General features: G+C 60.4%; 1 protein-coding gene and 1 non-coding gene across 4 annotated transcripts; both read right to left on the bottom strand.

The window, feature by feature from the left end:
* Positions 1–1,711: 1,711 nt before the first annotated feature.
* Positions 1,712–9,293, bottom strand: LOC133243346 (melanoma-associated antigen D4). 3 transcript variants are annotated; one of them, XM_061410144.1, is made up of 13 exons: positions 9,173–9,293; positions 8,007–8,247; positions 6,797–7,630; positions 6,224–6,430; positions 6,051–6,114; positions 5,731–5,810; positions 5,240–5,331; positions 4,508–4,587; positions 4,377–4,419; positions 3,904–3,966; positions 2,846–2,960; positions 2,103–2,533; positions 1,712–1,918 (listed from the first exon to the last, which is right to left on the bottom strand). In XM_061410144.1, the coding sequence occupies exons 2-13, from the start codon at positions 8,214–8,216 to the stop codon at positions 1,909–1,911; spliced, it is 2,229 nt and encodes a 742-aa protein (XP_061266128.1). In that variant the 5' UTR covers positions 8,217–8,247; positions 9,173–9,293; the 3' UTR covers positions 1,712–1,908. The 3 variants fall into 3 exon arrangements, with proteins under 3 accessions (XP_061266128.1, XP_061266129.1, XP_061266126.1); XM_061410145.1 differs by having other exon boundaries at positions 2,091–2,533; positions 8,007–8,217; positions 9,173–9,282; XM_061410142.1 differs by having other exon boundaries at positions 8,007–8,217; positions 9,173–9,282.
* Positions 3,207–3,333, bottom strand: LOC133243617 (small nucleolar RNA SNORA11). The gene has a single exon (XR_009735167.1). It is a non-coding gene; the product is annotated as a small nucleolar RNA SNORA11 (small nucleolar RNA).
* Positions 9,294–10,708: the final 1,415 nt, after the last annotated feature.

Here is a 10,708-nt window from a genome sequence, read left to right as displayed (position 1 = left end):
AGGGTCTGTCCCCGATCCCTGGGACCCGCCTTCCTCCTTGCTCCTGAGGCTGCCTCTCTGCTCACTTCCTCACTCCCCACCCGGCTCTCAGCACTGCCCCCTGCACGGTGTGGAGGGGCAGGAGCCAGGTGAAGATATCCATAGGGAAGGGGTTGGAAGGAGAGAGAGGCGCAAGCCTGGAGGCCCGGAGAGGTGGTGACTTCCCCAGCATCCTGCCTCTGAGAGCTGCTCTCGCCTCCTTTCCAGATGAGCTGCCTTATCTCAGGTGCCTGCGGTGCACAGTGCTCCCACTCACACCTACGGCTTGTGGTGAGTGCCCCGACCTCGTCCATGTCCATGAGAAGGCAGGTACCTACTGAGTGCACAGTAGGGTCCTGGGAGGTCCCAGGTTGAGGGAGCCAGAAATAGTCCAGTGTCATTCATCACGCCAGAGCGGGGTTCCCCAAATCCCGACCATCAACCGGATACCTGCACCTGGGAGGGGACTGAATCTCTGTCAGAATCACAGAGTGTCCACGGGGCGAGGCATCAGCCCAGCAGCCAGGGAGGCAGACAGCAAAGCACCAACAAACAAGGCAGAAACCCACGTGAAGCCTGTCTTTAAGGGAGGGGTACACACAGAGCCTGCCTCCTGCGGGTACGGCCCAGGCCATCACTCAGAAGGGTTGCGCTAGTGGTGGACTCCTGCTGCCTGCTTGGAATTCTTACTCATTTTTGAGCCAAGTGATGGGTGTTTTTGCTTTCCACTGGGTCTGGAACATGATGCAGCTGGGTCTGGGTCAGGATGCAGGTCTGGTTGAGGGAGTGGAACCTGTTCTTGGGGCAAAGAGGCAAGCAATGGGTGGCTGGGCAGGTGGGCTGCGGTCTTTACACTACTCTCTCTTTCCTCTTAACCTGGAGCCTTGTCCTCCAAGCTGTGGACATCACTGAGATACCCAGAAAAGCCCCAGATGGCCCCTTCCTGCTACAGAGTCCTTCCCAGAGTTCCAAAGTGTCTCTGCCCTCACTGTCGTCTGCCTGGGGAATGAAAATTTAGCCTCAGCCCTCTCAGGGATCACACAGCCCTTGAAGACTCAGGGACCTAGGCTGACCTTGGCCTCACTGGGAGAGCCCTGCTTCCATGGAGAAGTACCCTGGAGCCTCCCAAAGAGTCTCGGGTCATGGGCATGGGCAATGGGCTGTCCAGGTCTGCCTGCAGCTTTCTCCCATGAAACAGGCTGTCTTGCCTATGATGCTTTCTGTTCTACCTGCTGGAGGTGTGAGGATGTCACCGTGAGGCCTACCTCGCTGTCCTTAGGACTCGGGAAGAGGCATGAGGTCCTACAATTGTGTGGCTGATGAGGGAAGGAATCCTGGACAGCGACTTCAGAGATGGGGAGGGGCAGGTAGGTCCTGGGGGATGTCTGTGGAGCCTGTGCCTTGGTGGGAGGGACAGTGGCACCAGCTCACAGCCCTCCACCCCACCCTTGCTCCTGTGAACCGCCCCTGTGTTTGACTGGGCACACGGTGTAGGAGATCATGATGCTGGGGACCAGAGCCTTTGGAAACTCATGGTTGCCCCCAACTCAGGGGCATCTCTGCCCTTCCCAGCACCGGACCCACCCACACCTGCCTGTCTTTTAGGCAGAGGCGGCCCCCGCCTGTCCCCGAGGGCCTGATCCTCGGGCTGCTCAGAGCCACACCTGCCCAGGAAAAAGAGGAAACAACCGACTGATTTCACAACTTTAATGTAACACAGATACCCAAAACACGACAGCACGAGAAAAGCACACAATGAAAGCAGGAAGGGCATAGAGTGTGTCATCTTGCATGCCATCTTCCATGGACGGGGAGAAGCGGGCCTGGAGTGCTCTGTCGGGGACCGGGCAGCGGAGGCACTCTGGCTCGGCGGGGGACTGCCGCAGCTCCTCAGGGCTGCCTGGAACCAGGAGACACAAAAGCCAGAGTAGAGGTGTCAATGCATGTGAGGGACAGCAAGCACAGACTGAGTGTCTTGTCCCGCTCTCCTCGTTCCCCCAGGACACCCCAGGCCTGCCCCTGATATCTCCCAGCCCCTCCCCACCCCAGCCTCCAGAGTCCCGTGTAATGACCTCCAATCTTACTGAATCCAGGAGAAGAAGCTGGCACTAGTTCTGGCGGCGTTTCTGGTCCGGATGGTGGAGCTGGTGCTGGGGCCATCGAGCATGCTGGCGCTGGCCGCGCCATTGGTGCCACTGCTGACACCAGCCCTCCAGGTACCTCTCCTGTTGGCACGGTTGCTATTCAGAATGTACTGATGGTATCTGGCCCAGAAAGCGAAGGGGATCCTGGACCAGGCGTCGCCAAAATCTCCGTCCTCATCCCAGGTCAGGAGCTCCACCTGGATATCGTCCCAGCTCCACCGTCCAATCAGAGCTTCCTCCCCGATGTTCATCTGGGCCCTCATCTGGGCCCTGGCATGCTCCTCGGCCATATCCACATCCATCGTCTTGAAAGCATCATCCACAGCCTCCAAGAAATGAGCCCTCCATTCCCGGGGGTCTCGGTTCTGATACTGCGATGGAAGCACAGCAACCGTTTGCACACTTACCCTACCTCGCTCAGCACCCGCTTCCCGCCTTTCACTCGCTTAAGCGCTTTGTGAAATCATGTTAAAGACCCACACGACTGAAATCAGGCTCCCGTCATTCCGTGCCAGACCTGGGATTTCACCCCGTCCACTCCCTACAGCCTGTGAACTGGTGTCAGCGACTTGGGAACCTTGCTGGGCCTTGGCGTCCTCACTGGACAAACGGCGTCAGGAGGCCGGGACCAAGACACAAACCAGGTATGGGAAGATGCAGCCAGAACACAGGCTCTGCCTTACCTGGGCGATGAATCTCAGCACCCTCATCTTGCTGGTCTCATGGCAGGCGCGCAGACCCCAGAGAAACTCATACTCGGGCGGGCTGCTATTGGGGACCTTCTTGTATTCCAAGTACCTGTGTGAGAGAGGACAACCAACCTCTGCTCCCAGACAGGCACACCTGTGGCTGCTCCGGTGGCTCCCAGGTAGTTCCTTCCCAGCCCCGAGGCTGCAGCTCAGCTGCTGCAGGAGGTCTGCCCTGGCCCCGCAGCCCCTGCCCCCACTTCCACACCGGCTCCCAGGGTTTCTGCCTCCTAAATGGAGGGACTCACATCCCTAGGCCACTGCTCCTGCCCAGTAGACATGGGGAGGTGCAGGAGGCACGTGTAGGGTACTTGTTCAGAGGAAGGCCACGAGTTTTGTGCCCCTTGTCACAATAACCCAGATTCCTGTTGGGTCTGGTGTAAGCAGGAGCCATTTCTTCAGGCTCCATGCTCTGAGCACAACCCACCATGGGGCTTGTCCGTGACCTGACTGAACCCTGGGAGAATCCATCCTAGAAAACGACTGTATGGGAAGAAACAGTCAACCAAGAGTAGGGGACTCCACGCATACTCCCAAACATCTGTGAACGTGTGTTTGTGGGGCGGCGGATGGATGAACATGCACACGGGGCCTTTGTGAGGGCACAAGAGATCTCCGAGCACTGATGATGGGGGAGCCTGGGCTAGAAAATCGGCAGGGCCAGGCTCCAGGCCCAGATGGGCCTTACTCCAGTCAGGGCCGTGATCAGGTTTCCACTCTCGGAGTCCCAGGCCCCTGAGATGTAAAGCCGGGACACTGCCTACAGGGCAGGTGCTGAAGGAGGTGGGGGCTGTACCGTCCCACCCGGTGTTTACAGACTGCCCCTTTCCCCAGGCTTCCCTGGAATTGTCCCCTCAACCCCCACACTCGCACCCTCCCAACCCACACTCACACCAGACACCCATCCCTCTGGTGTTAAGACATGGGCCGGGGAACGGCGTCCTCAGCCAGAGCAGCACACGAGGAAGGCCTGAATGGGGGGCAGAGATACTCACTTCTGCTTCACAAAGTCCTCTGTAATGAGTTTCCTCAGATCGCCAAGGAATGGGTGCCTCACCCTGAGTGCAAGGAAAGGAATGTGTGACTAGAGAGAGTGGCAGTGCCTGGGTTGGGCAGGAGCGCTCCCAGCAGGACTGAGGGCCTCCTAGCCTGTGAGGCGTCCTCATGGACACCTGGGCTGGCAGCAGAGGCCAGGCAGCCACTTGTCAGCAGGGCCCCAGGGAGGGGCTGGATGGAGCCCCCAGCTCCGATGGTGTCTCTGAGGTCTCGTGTGGGAACAGAGAGGGGACACGGGGCAGAAGAGGGCTCGGGGTTCAGGACTATTTCCCCATGCACCCTGGTGGACCCTTGGCACTCTACCTAGTCTAGGATGCCACGCCCCACAGAGACCGCTAGGCCACTGCAATCCTGGGGCCTCCTGTGCCCAAGGACACACTGAGGAGCGGGAGCCAAGAGACCCCAAACATACCCGGGGCGCAGTCCCATCTTGCGGAGTGCCTCCCAGAGGACAGCTGTGAGGAGAGATGAGGTACAAGAGTTTAGCAGACGGAGGGAGGTGAGACGACCGGCAACCCCCCAGCTGCCTGTCCAGCCACTCACCCTCGCTGGCGCGGTTGCCGTTCATGAAGATGACACCCAGAATCACCAAGAGGAGACTCAGCCTGGGAGTATCCTTGGTCCTGAAGGCGTAGAAAGAGGGATCCTGTCCAGCAGCCATTTGCCCAGGTGACCACAGCCGGCTCACCCAACTAGCCTCTCCCACACTGCTGGGCTACAGGGCAGTTCCTCCCACTCTGTACGGCTTGCTATACCTGGTGCAGACAATTCCTGCCTCGGCCTGAGACTGAGGCCCTTCATCCATCAAACGTGGATGCTAACACCTCTTCCCAGGGCTCTGTCGAGGATGGGGTTAGGCGGGGGAGCAGACAATTGGCAACCCGGAGTCCAGAGGCACACCCTGACCTTCCCTGCCCTTTGCCCACTGCATCTGGAGCATGACTCCATTGGAGACCCCAGCCCCCCACTCTCCCCTTTCCCTGCCCCCTGCCCGAGGCCCACTCTGCCAAGCCCTGGCTGGGACCTTAGCAGAGAGAGGCGATCAAGAAGCTTGCTTTCCCAGGAAGACAGGGGCGGGGAAGGGTGGGCAGGGCTGAAACCCAGAGAGCCGCAAAGCCTCGCCCCAAGCTACTTGCCCCTGCCTGCCCTTAGCTGCTCAGCACTGCTAACTCTGGGTGGGAGCCGTGCTAGGCCCCCCAGCCCTACTTTCCCGTTTCTCGAGAGGAGGGGGCAGGCACCACCAAGGAAGACCACCGGCCTCCTGTGCTTTCTCACTTTCCCAGGAGGCGGGCTGACGAATCCCGTGTGCAGACGAGAATGTACAGGTGCTCTTCCTTGTCAATTTCCTTCAGGTGGATCCCGAACTTCTACAGTGGGGAGAAAACGGGATGTGAGATCAAACATCCAAGCTGGGTGTCCTGCAGGCGGTCATTCAATTCCCTGTTAGAACTCCTTCTTGGCGGGGAACCCCAAGCCCTGGGGGAGGAGGGAGAGGAGAGGCCATGGACGAAGTGCCCTGTGGGAGCACTGCCACTGGCTGAGACAACGGGAGCCACCTCAGGAGACCACAGGCGCTCAGAGAGCACGAGCGGGAGGAAGGAGGGGAGGAGGCTTGCAGAGGAAGCTCCCAGGTGCAGAGGCCAGGGAGGGCTTCCCTCCAGAGCATGCAGTCCGGCCCCTGGGCCTTGAGGGGATGCAGAGGGGGAGGCGGGCAAGGGTTCCCTGCTGCTCCTGCTCCACAGAGCTGCCCCCGGCCCCACACCCACCTTTTCCAGAGTGTACGTTGCTCGTTCAATGATCTCAGGGAAGTGTTCGTCATATTCTCGGATGACATCCTTCAGCATGTCTGCAGGAGGGGAGGGGTGGGCAAAGCACCGGGGCTGAGCAGCAGCCACAGAGCTACAGCCTTTCCGTCAGCCCTGCTGAGGGGAGCACGCTCAGGACCCCACCCCGTGCCAGTGGAGCCATCGGCCAGGCCTGATCTGTGTGTGTGTGGTGGGGAGAGGGCATCTGGTGGGAGGCCCACAGGGCAGGGTGGTGGGAGCGGGGAAGGACAGAGTTCAGGGAGGGGGCACAGGCTGCCCACCTGAGCGCTTGATGGGGATCTTCTTGTAGTCTTTAATCATCAGATATTTCACCAACTTATTTGCCTGGAGAAGGAAGAGCGCACGGGGAGATCAAAGCGTGGGTGACCTCAAAGAACTGGCCCGCAAGGGAGGAGAGGAGGGAGATAGGGGGAAGGGCAGGCTTCCTTCTTACCCTCTCTTGCAGAAGGGTCACATTGCGGGGTGGCAAGCACAGCACGTGCCTTGAGGGTACCTGGGACCTCAGGGCCATGGAGGGCCGAGGGGCCACCTGAGGCCGCGCAGTCGTCAGCAGGGGCTGCGATGCCCTCCAGGTTGGTGGGACCGCAGGAGGCTCTCTCTCCTCCTCGCTGCTCTCATATTCGTCATCCAGGTGCTTGGACTGTACCATTAGACAGAGGAGAGACTCAGGGCGACCAGGCTCCCTGAGTCGCCTGGCACACATCTTAGCCAGAGCCAGGTACTTGGAAATAAGGCTAGTAGATGACACGTGGACGACACGTGCCCAGTGCTTACTAAGTGCCAGGCACTGAGCCAACCGCTTCTCCCTCCAGGCCCGAGGGTAGGGACTACGTGGAGTAAACTTGTAAAAGTAAAAACTGGTGAACTTGGCTTGGAGAAACATGTACAAGCTGAGAGAAGAGAGAGGGGGAGAAGAGGGAGAGGAAGGGAGGGGAGGAGGCAGAGAGCTGAGAGGGCAGAGAAAGCAGGGGAGCAAGGAGGGTGGGAGAAAGCAGGGAGGTCTCACCTTCTTTGTCCTCTTGCCTCCCATTCTGGCCCAGGGCTCCGCACTCTGCTGAGAAGTGGCAGCTGCACTCTCAGGCTCAGGGATGCTCGTGGCCATCTTGGCCTTGGCGGCAGCTGCTGCCACAACATTCTGAGGCTCCACCCAGCGAGTCTTGGCGAGAGCCTTCCCGGACTTGGTCGTCTTGGGCCGGGTGGCCGCCCCCTCCCCGGCAGAGGCTGCCTGGGTGCCCCTGGAGGCAACACTGGGGCCCTCTGTGGCAGCCTCTTGGGCCGGGGCAGGTCTCTTGGGGCGTGGGAAGGCCATGCCACTGACACCTGCCGGCTGGCTGAAATCAAAGGCGTCGTTCTGACCCAGGAAGGCTGTCTTGGGCCGGGTGGCATCCATCTCACTTGCACGCGAGGCCTGGGGGAAAGCACAGGCCGTACTAGGGCCCTCGGCCGCAGCCTCCTGGGCCTGGGAGGATGTCTGCGGCTGTGGAGACCTTGCTGGAGCCCCAGGGGCAGCCATCTCGCTATTGACTAGCATCCGGGAGCTGTGCGGAGAAGCGACGCTTGTCTCAGGGGTGGCTGCCGGAGCCTGGGCAGCAGATGTCATGGGCTGGGTATCGCCTCCTGACGCCTGGTGTGTGGCCACCGGGTGGTGGTTAGTGACCACCTGATTGTAGGTGGCACGGGCAGCAGTGGCAGCGGCCCGAGCAGCTTGGTTAGAGGCGGCGGCCCGGGCTACGTTGGCAGCACGGGCAGCCGTCTCATTGGCAAGTGTTTCTGGATCCATCCGAAATGCCTCCAGCAGAGTTCTGGCCAGCACTGGGTTTTCCAGTTCCCAGGGCTCATTCTGCAAGACCAGGGAGGGGAAGGGAGGGCAGGGCAGAGCAAGGGAGGAGAGGGGAGGGGAGGGGAGGGGAGGGCAGGGCAGGGCAGGGCATGGCAGGGGAGGGGAAGGCAGATAGCTCTACACAGATAGCTCCCCTTGTGTTGGCCAGCCTCCGACCAGCCCCCAGGCCCTCCCAGCACTGCCCGCCCCCTCGCCCCCGCCCCCCGCCCCCGGCACCCCCCCCCCCCGCTGCTCCCAGTAGGAGAGGGAAGGTTGGGGCAAGCTGGGCAGTCCTTCCCCCTTCAACTCCAGCCCTCATCGGCCCCCTCCTCCCATCCTCCCTGACGTCACAAGAGAGAAGGCCCAGGGCTAGCAGGTGGCCGAGGAGGGGCCTCACCGCTAAGATGCGAAAGCCTGGACCCAAGCTCCCAAAGGCTCTGAGGATGCGGATGTCAAAGCTGGTGAGGGCGCCGTAGCCTCCGAAAGCACCAAATTCTTCATAGTCGTTGCCTTCAACCATGTCTTCCTCCCCGACTTCATCACTACCCTCGTCCATGTCTTCAACGTTGTACCCTTCAGATTCCTTGCGGTAGCTTCCCTCTGCCATGCTGGGGGTCCCAAGGAGAACAGGGCTCAGCCTGAGAGGGATGAGGAGGCCTCTTCAGGGGAGGGGGCGGGATCCAGCAGGAGGCGGGATCTCTCAGGAGGTGGAGGGCTGCAGTCACCGGGTTCCCAGGCAGTGTAAGGTTGGGGCGGGGGTGAGGGCTGCTGGGGTAGATTCCCTCAGAGACAGAGCCCTAGGAGAAGGACAGAGGAGGTCGGAGGAGACCCGGCACTGAAAGGGGAGTTTAGGTCACACAGGCTCCCCAGACCAGCGGCTGGATTGGAACAAGGGGTGGACTGGCGGGCTTGGGTCCAGAGAGTCCCATAAGAGATGCTTTGAGACAGGGGAAATAAAGCGCCTCGATTTAACGGCCAGGATGCTGGGGAGGAGAAGACATGAGAAGGCTCAGACAACGGGGACCGCTGGAAGCTCTGGGAAAATGAATCCCAGGGACCCTCTAAGTCGCAGTGGGGGGATTCAGGTGATTCAGGTCTAGGCTGGGCTCATACAGGAGGGCTCAAGATGGATGGAGTGGGGTGCGGGTCGGGGGGCGGTCCTCGGACTAGGTGAGGCTCGAACTGGAAGCGCTGGAGGTCTCAAAGGCCAGGATCGCAACTCGGGGAAGGCGGCAAAGCGGTCAGTTGGGTTGCACCGATCTCAGAATGGTTGGAGTGGGGGTGGGGCCTCCGCGCTAAGGCAGCTCAGCACGGAGCACACGCGTCTGTTAAAGGTGTTCAGATGGTGGGCTCGGGTGTTAAGCAGGGCTCGAGTCGGGGAGCCTGGGTCTGGTGGTCATGGTAGGGGGCGGCTCCTTTGTTGACCACGGGTCTAACGGGGTTCAAGTACTGCGTGCTTGGGCTTTGTTCACATCCGGGGGCGGGGGTGGGGTGGGGAGGAAGGGCACAGCGTACCCGGTTCCACTTGCCCTCTCCCGGTCCTGTCTAGGGCTGGATCCTTACCTTCCCTGGGGCTCCAATGGCGTCCGTCCTCAGCACCAGGAACCCCGCAGCCGCGCCCTCGCCTACTGCTGCCAGCACAGCAGCTCCCACCACCCCGCCCCTTTTCTCCCCGCACCCCCCACCCCCCGCGGCTGGGCAGCCTGCGCATGCGCGGACCCCTCCAGCCGGCCCGCTCTCCCAACAAAAGCCTTTTCCACCAGGTCCCCTGTGCGCATGCGGTTCCGCCAGTGGGTGGGCGGGGTGGGGTGGGGGCGTTTTCTCCCTCCCGCCAGATTCCCCTCACCGTCAACCCCTCCGCCCCCGCGACACCGACCGGGGACGCGGGCACGCACGCCCTGTGTTGCGGTTCCAACCCATCCATCACGTACCCTCAGTCCCCCCACCTTTGCACAATGCTTCTCAGCCCTGCCCTCCCGCTTGCCTCTAAGCTCCTCCGGTGTGGTCTGGAGTACACTGAGCCCTGCTTCCCCAGCATGAATGACCCCTAGGTCACCAATACAGAGGTCTCTAGCCCGGTCGGTAACTGCAACAGGAGAAATGGAAATGGCGAGAGGACACCAGTTCTCTGTGTGTTCTCCACTATCCATGTCTAGAGCCCCCAGACACACTGGGAACATCCGCTTCCCCAACCACTCTTCGGGCAGCTTGTGTGTGCTGGGCATTATCTTCCTCTCACAGTAGCCCTGGGTAGTGGATGTCAGCATCCCCATTTTACAGATCAGGAAGCTGAGGCACAGACAGACGCATTGCCCTGAACTCACTCGACAAGGCCACAGAGCCAGTGAGGTGAAAATGCAGCATTTGGGCTCGGGTCTTCCTGACTCCAAAACCCGTGTTCCATTAGCACTGGCCCCGGGGATCGAGGCACCCTCCCCTCTTCAGTTGGAGCAGCAGATCCACTCCACCTCCCCTGCCCTGTGAACATCTGTCCCAACAAACTGAGTTTCCGCTCTCTGAGACGTAAGCTCATGCTCTGCATCCCAGGGGGAGCAGGTAGGGGGCCCCAGGCCCACCCCTTGCCTGCTCTGTGTGGGTCCATCCAGGTGTGCGAATTGTTCCTTGGAGTCCACTCCCTGCTCTGACTGTCAGGCCCCTTCGCTGTGAGTGGCACAAATGGGCTGTCCCTGAGGCCTTCCTGGTGCCTGCTGGAGCGGCCAGGACAATCAGGCACTTGTGTGTCTGAGTCATGGCAAGCCCTGATTCAGAGTAAATGTTTGGCCTGGTTCCTTCCATGGCTGGGGCCTGGGGCAGCTGTGGTCTTGTGGATAGAAGCTCTCGGCTGGACTTCCAAATTCCAGGGACGGAGTGCTGGGTCAGTCTGTCACTAGCTGTGTGAGCCCACTCGGGTCACTGGACATCTCTGAGCCTGGTTTCTCAATATGCAAAATGGGAAGCAAAAAGAGAACTTACCGGGGTCCCACCCAAGGGCTCACGTGCTCCAGAATCACTGAAGAAAGTCCTATGCTCCCATTTCAAATTGCACCTCTTTTTTTTTTTTTTTTTAAACAAACTAACATAGTGGACTTTTATATTTGT

The sequence above is a fragment of the Bos javanicus genome, chromosome X (genome assembly GCF_032452875.1).
Source record: "Bos javanicus breed banteng chromosome X, ARS-OSU_banteng_1.0, whole genome shotgun sequence".
NCBI lineage: Eukaryota > Metazoa > Chordata > Mammalia > Artiodactyla > Bovidae > Bos > Bos javanicus.
This window is presented reverse-complemented; position numbering and strand designations above follow the sequence as displayed.

Excerpts from the sequence above, each read along its gene's own strand:
- LOC133243346 (XM_061410144.1), bottom strand. The coding sequence starts at position 8,216 with ATGGCAGAGGGAAGCTACCGCAAGGAATCTGAAGGGTACAACGTTGAA. Across the intron at positions 6,431-6,796 it reads GAGGCAAGAGGACAAAGAAG|TCCAAGCACCTGGATGACGA; the intron begins GTGAGACCTCCC and ends CTAATGGTACAG. Across the intron at positions 4,420-4,507 it reads CGGCAACCGCGCCAGCGAGG|CTGTCCTCTGGGAGGCACTC; the intron begins GTGAGTGGCTGG and ends CTCTCCTCACAG.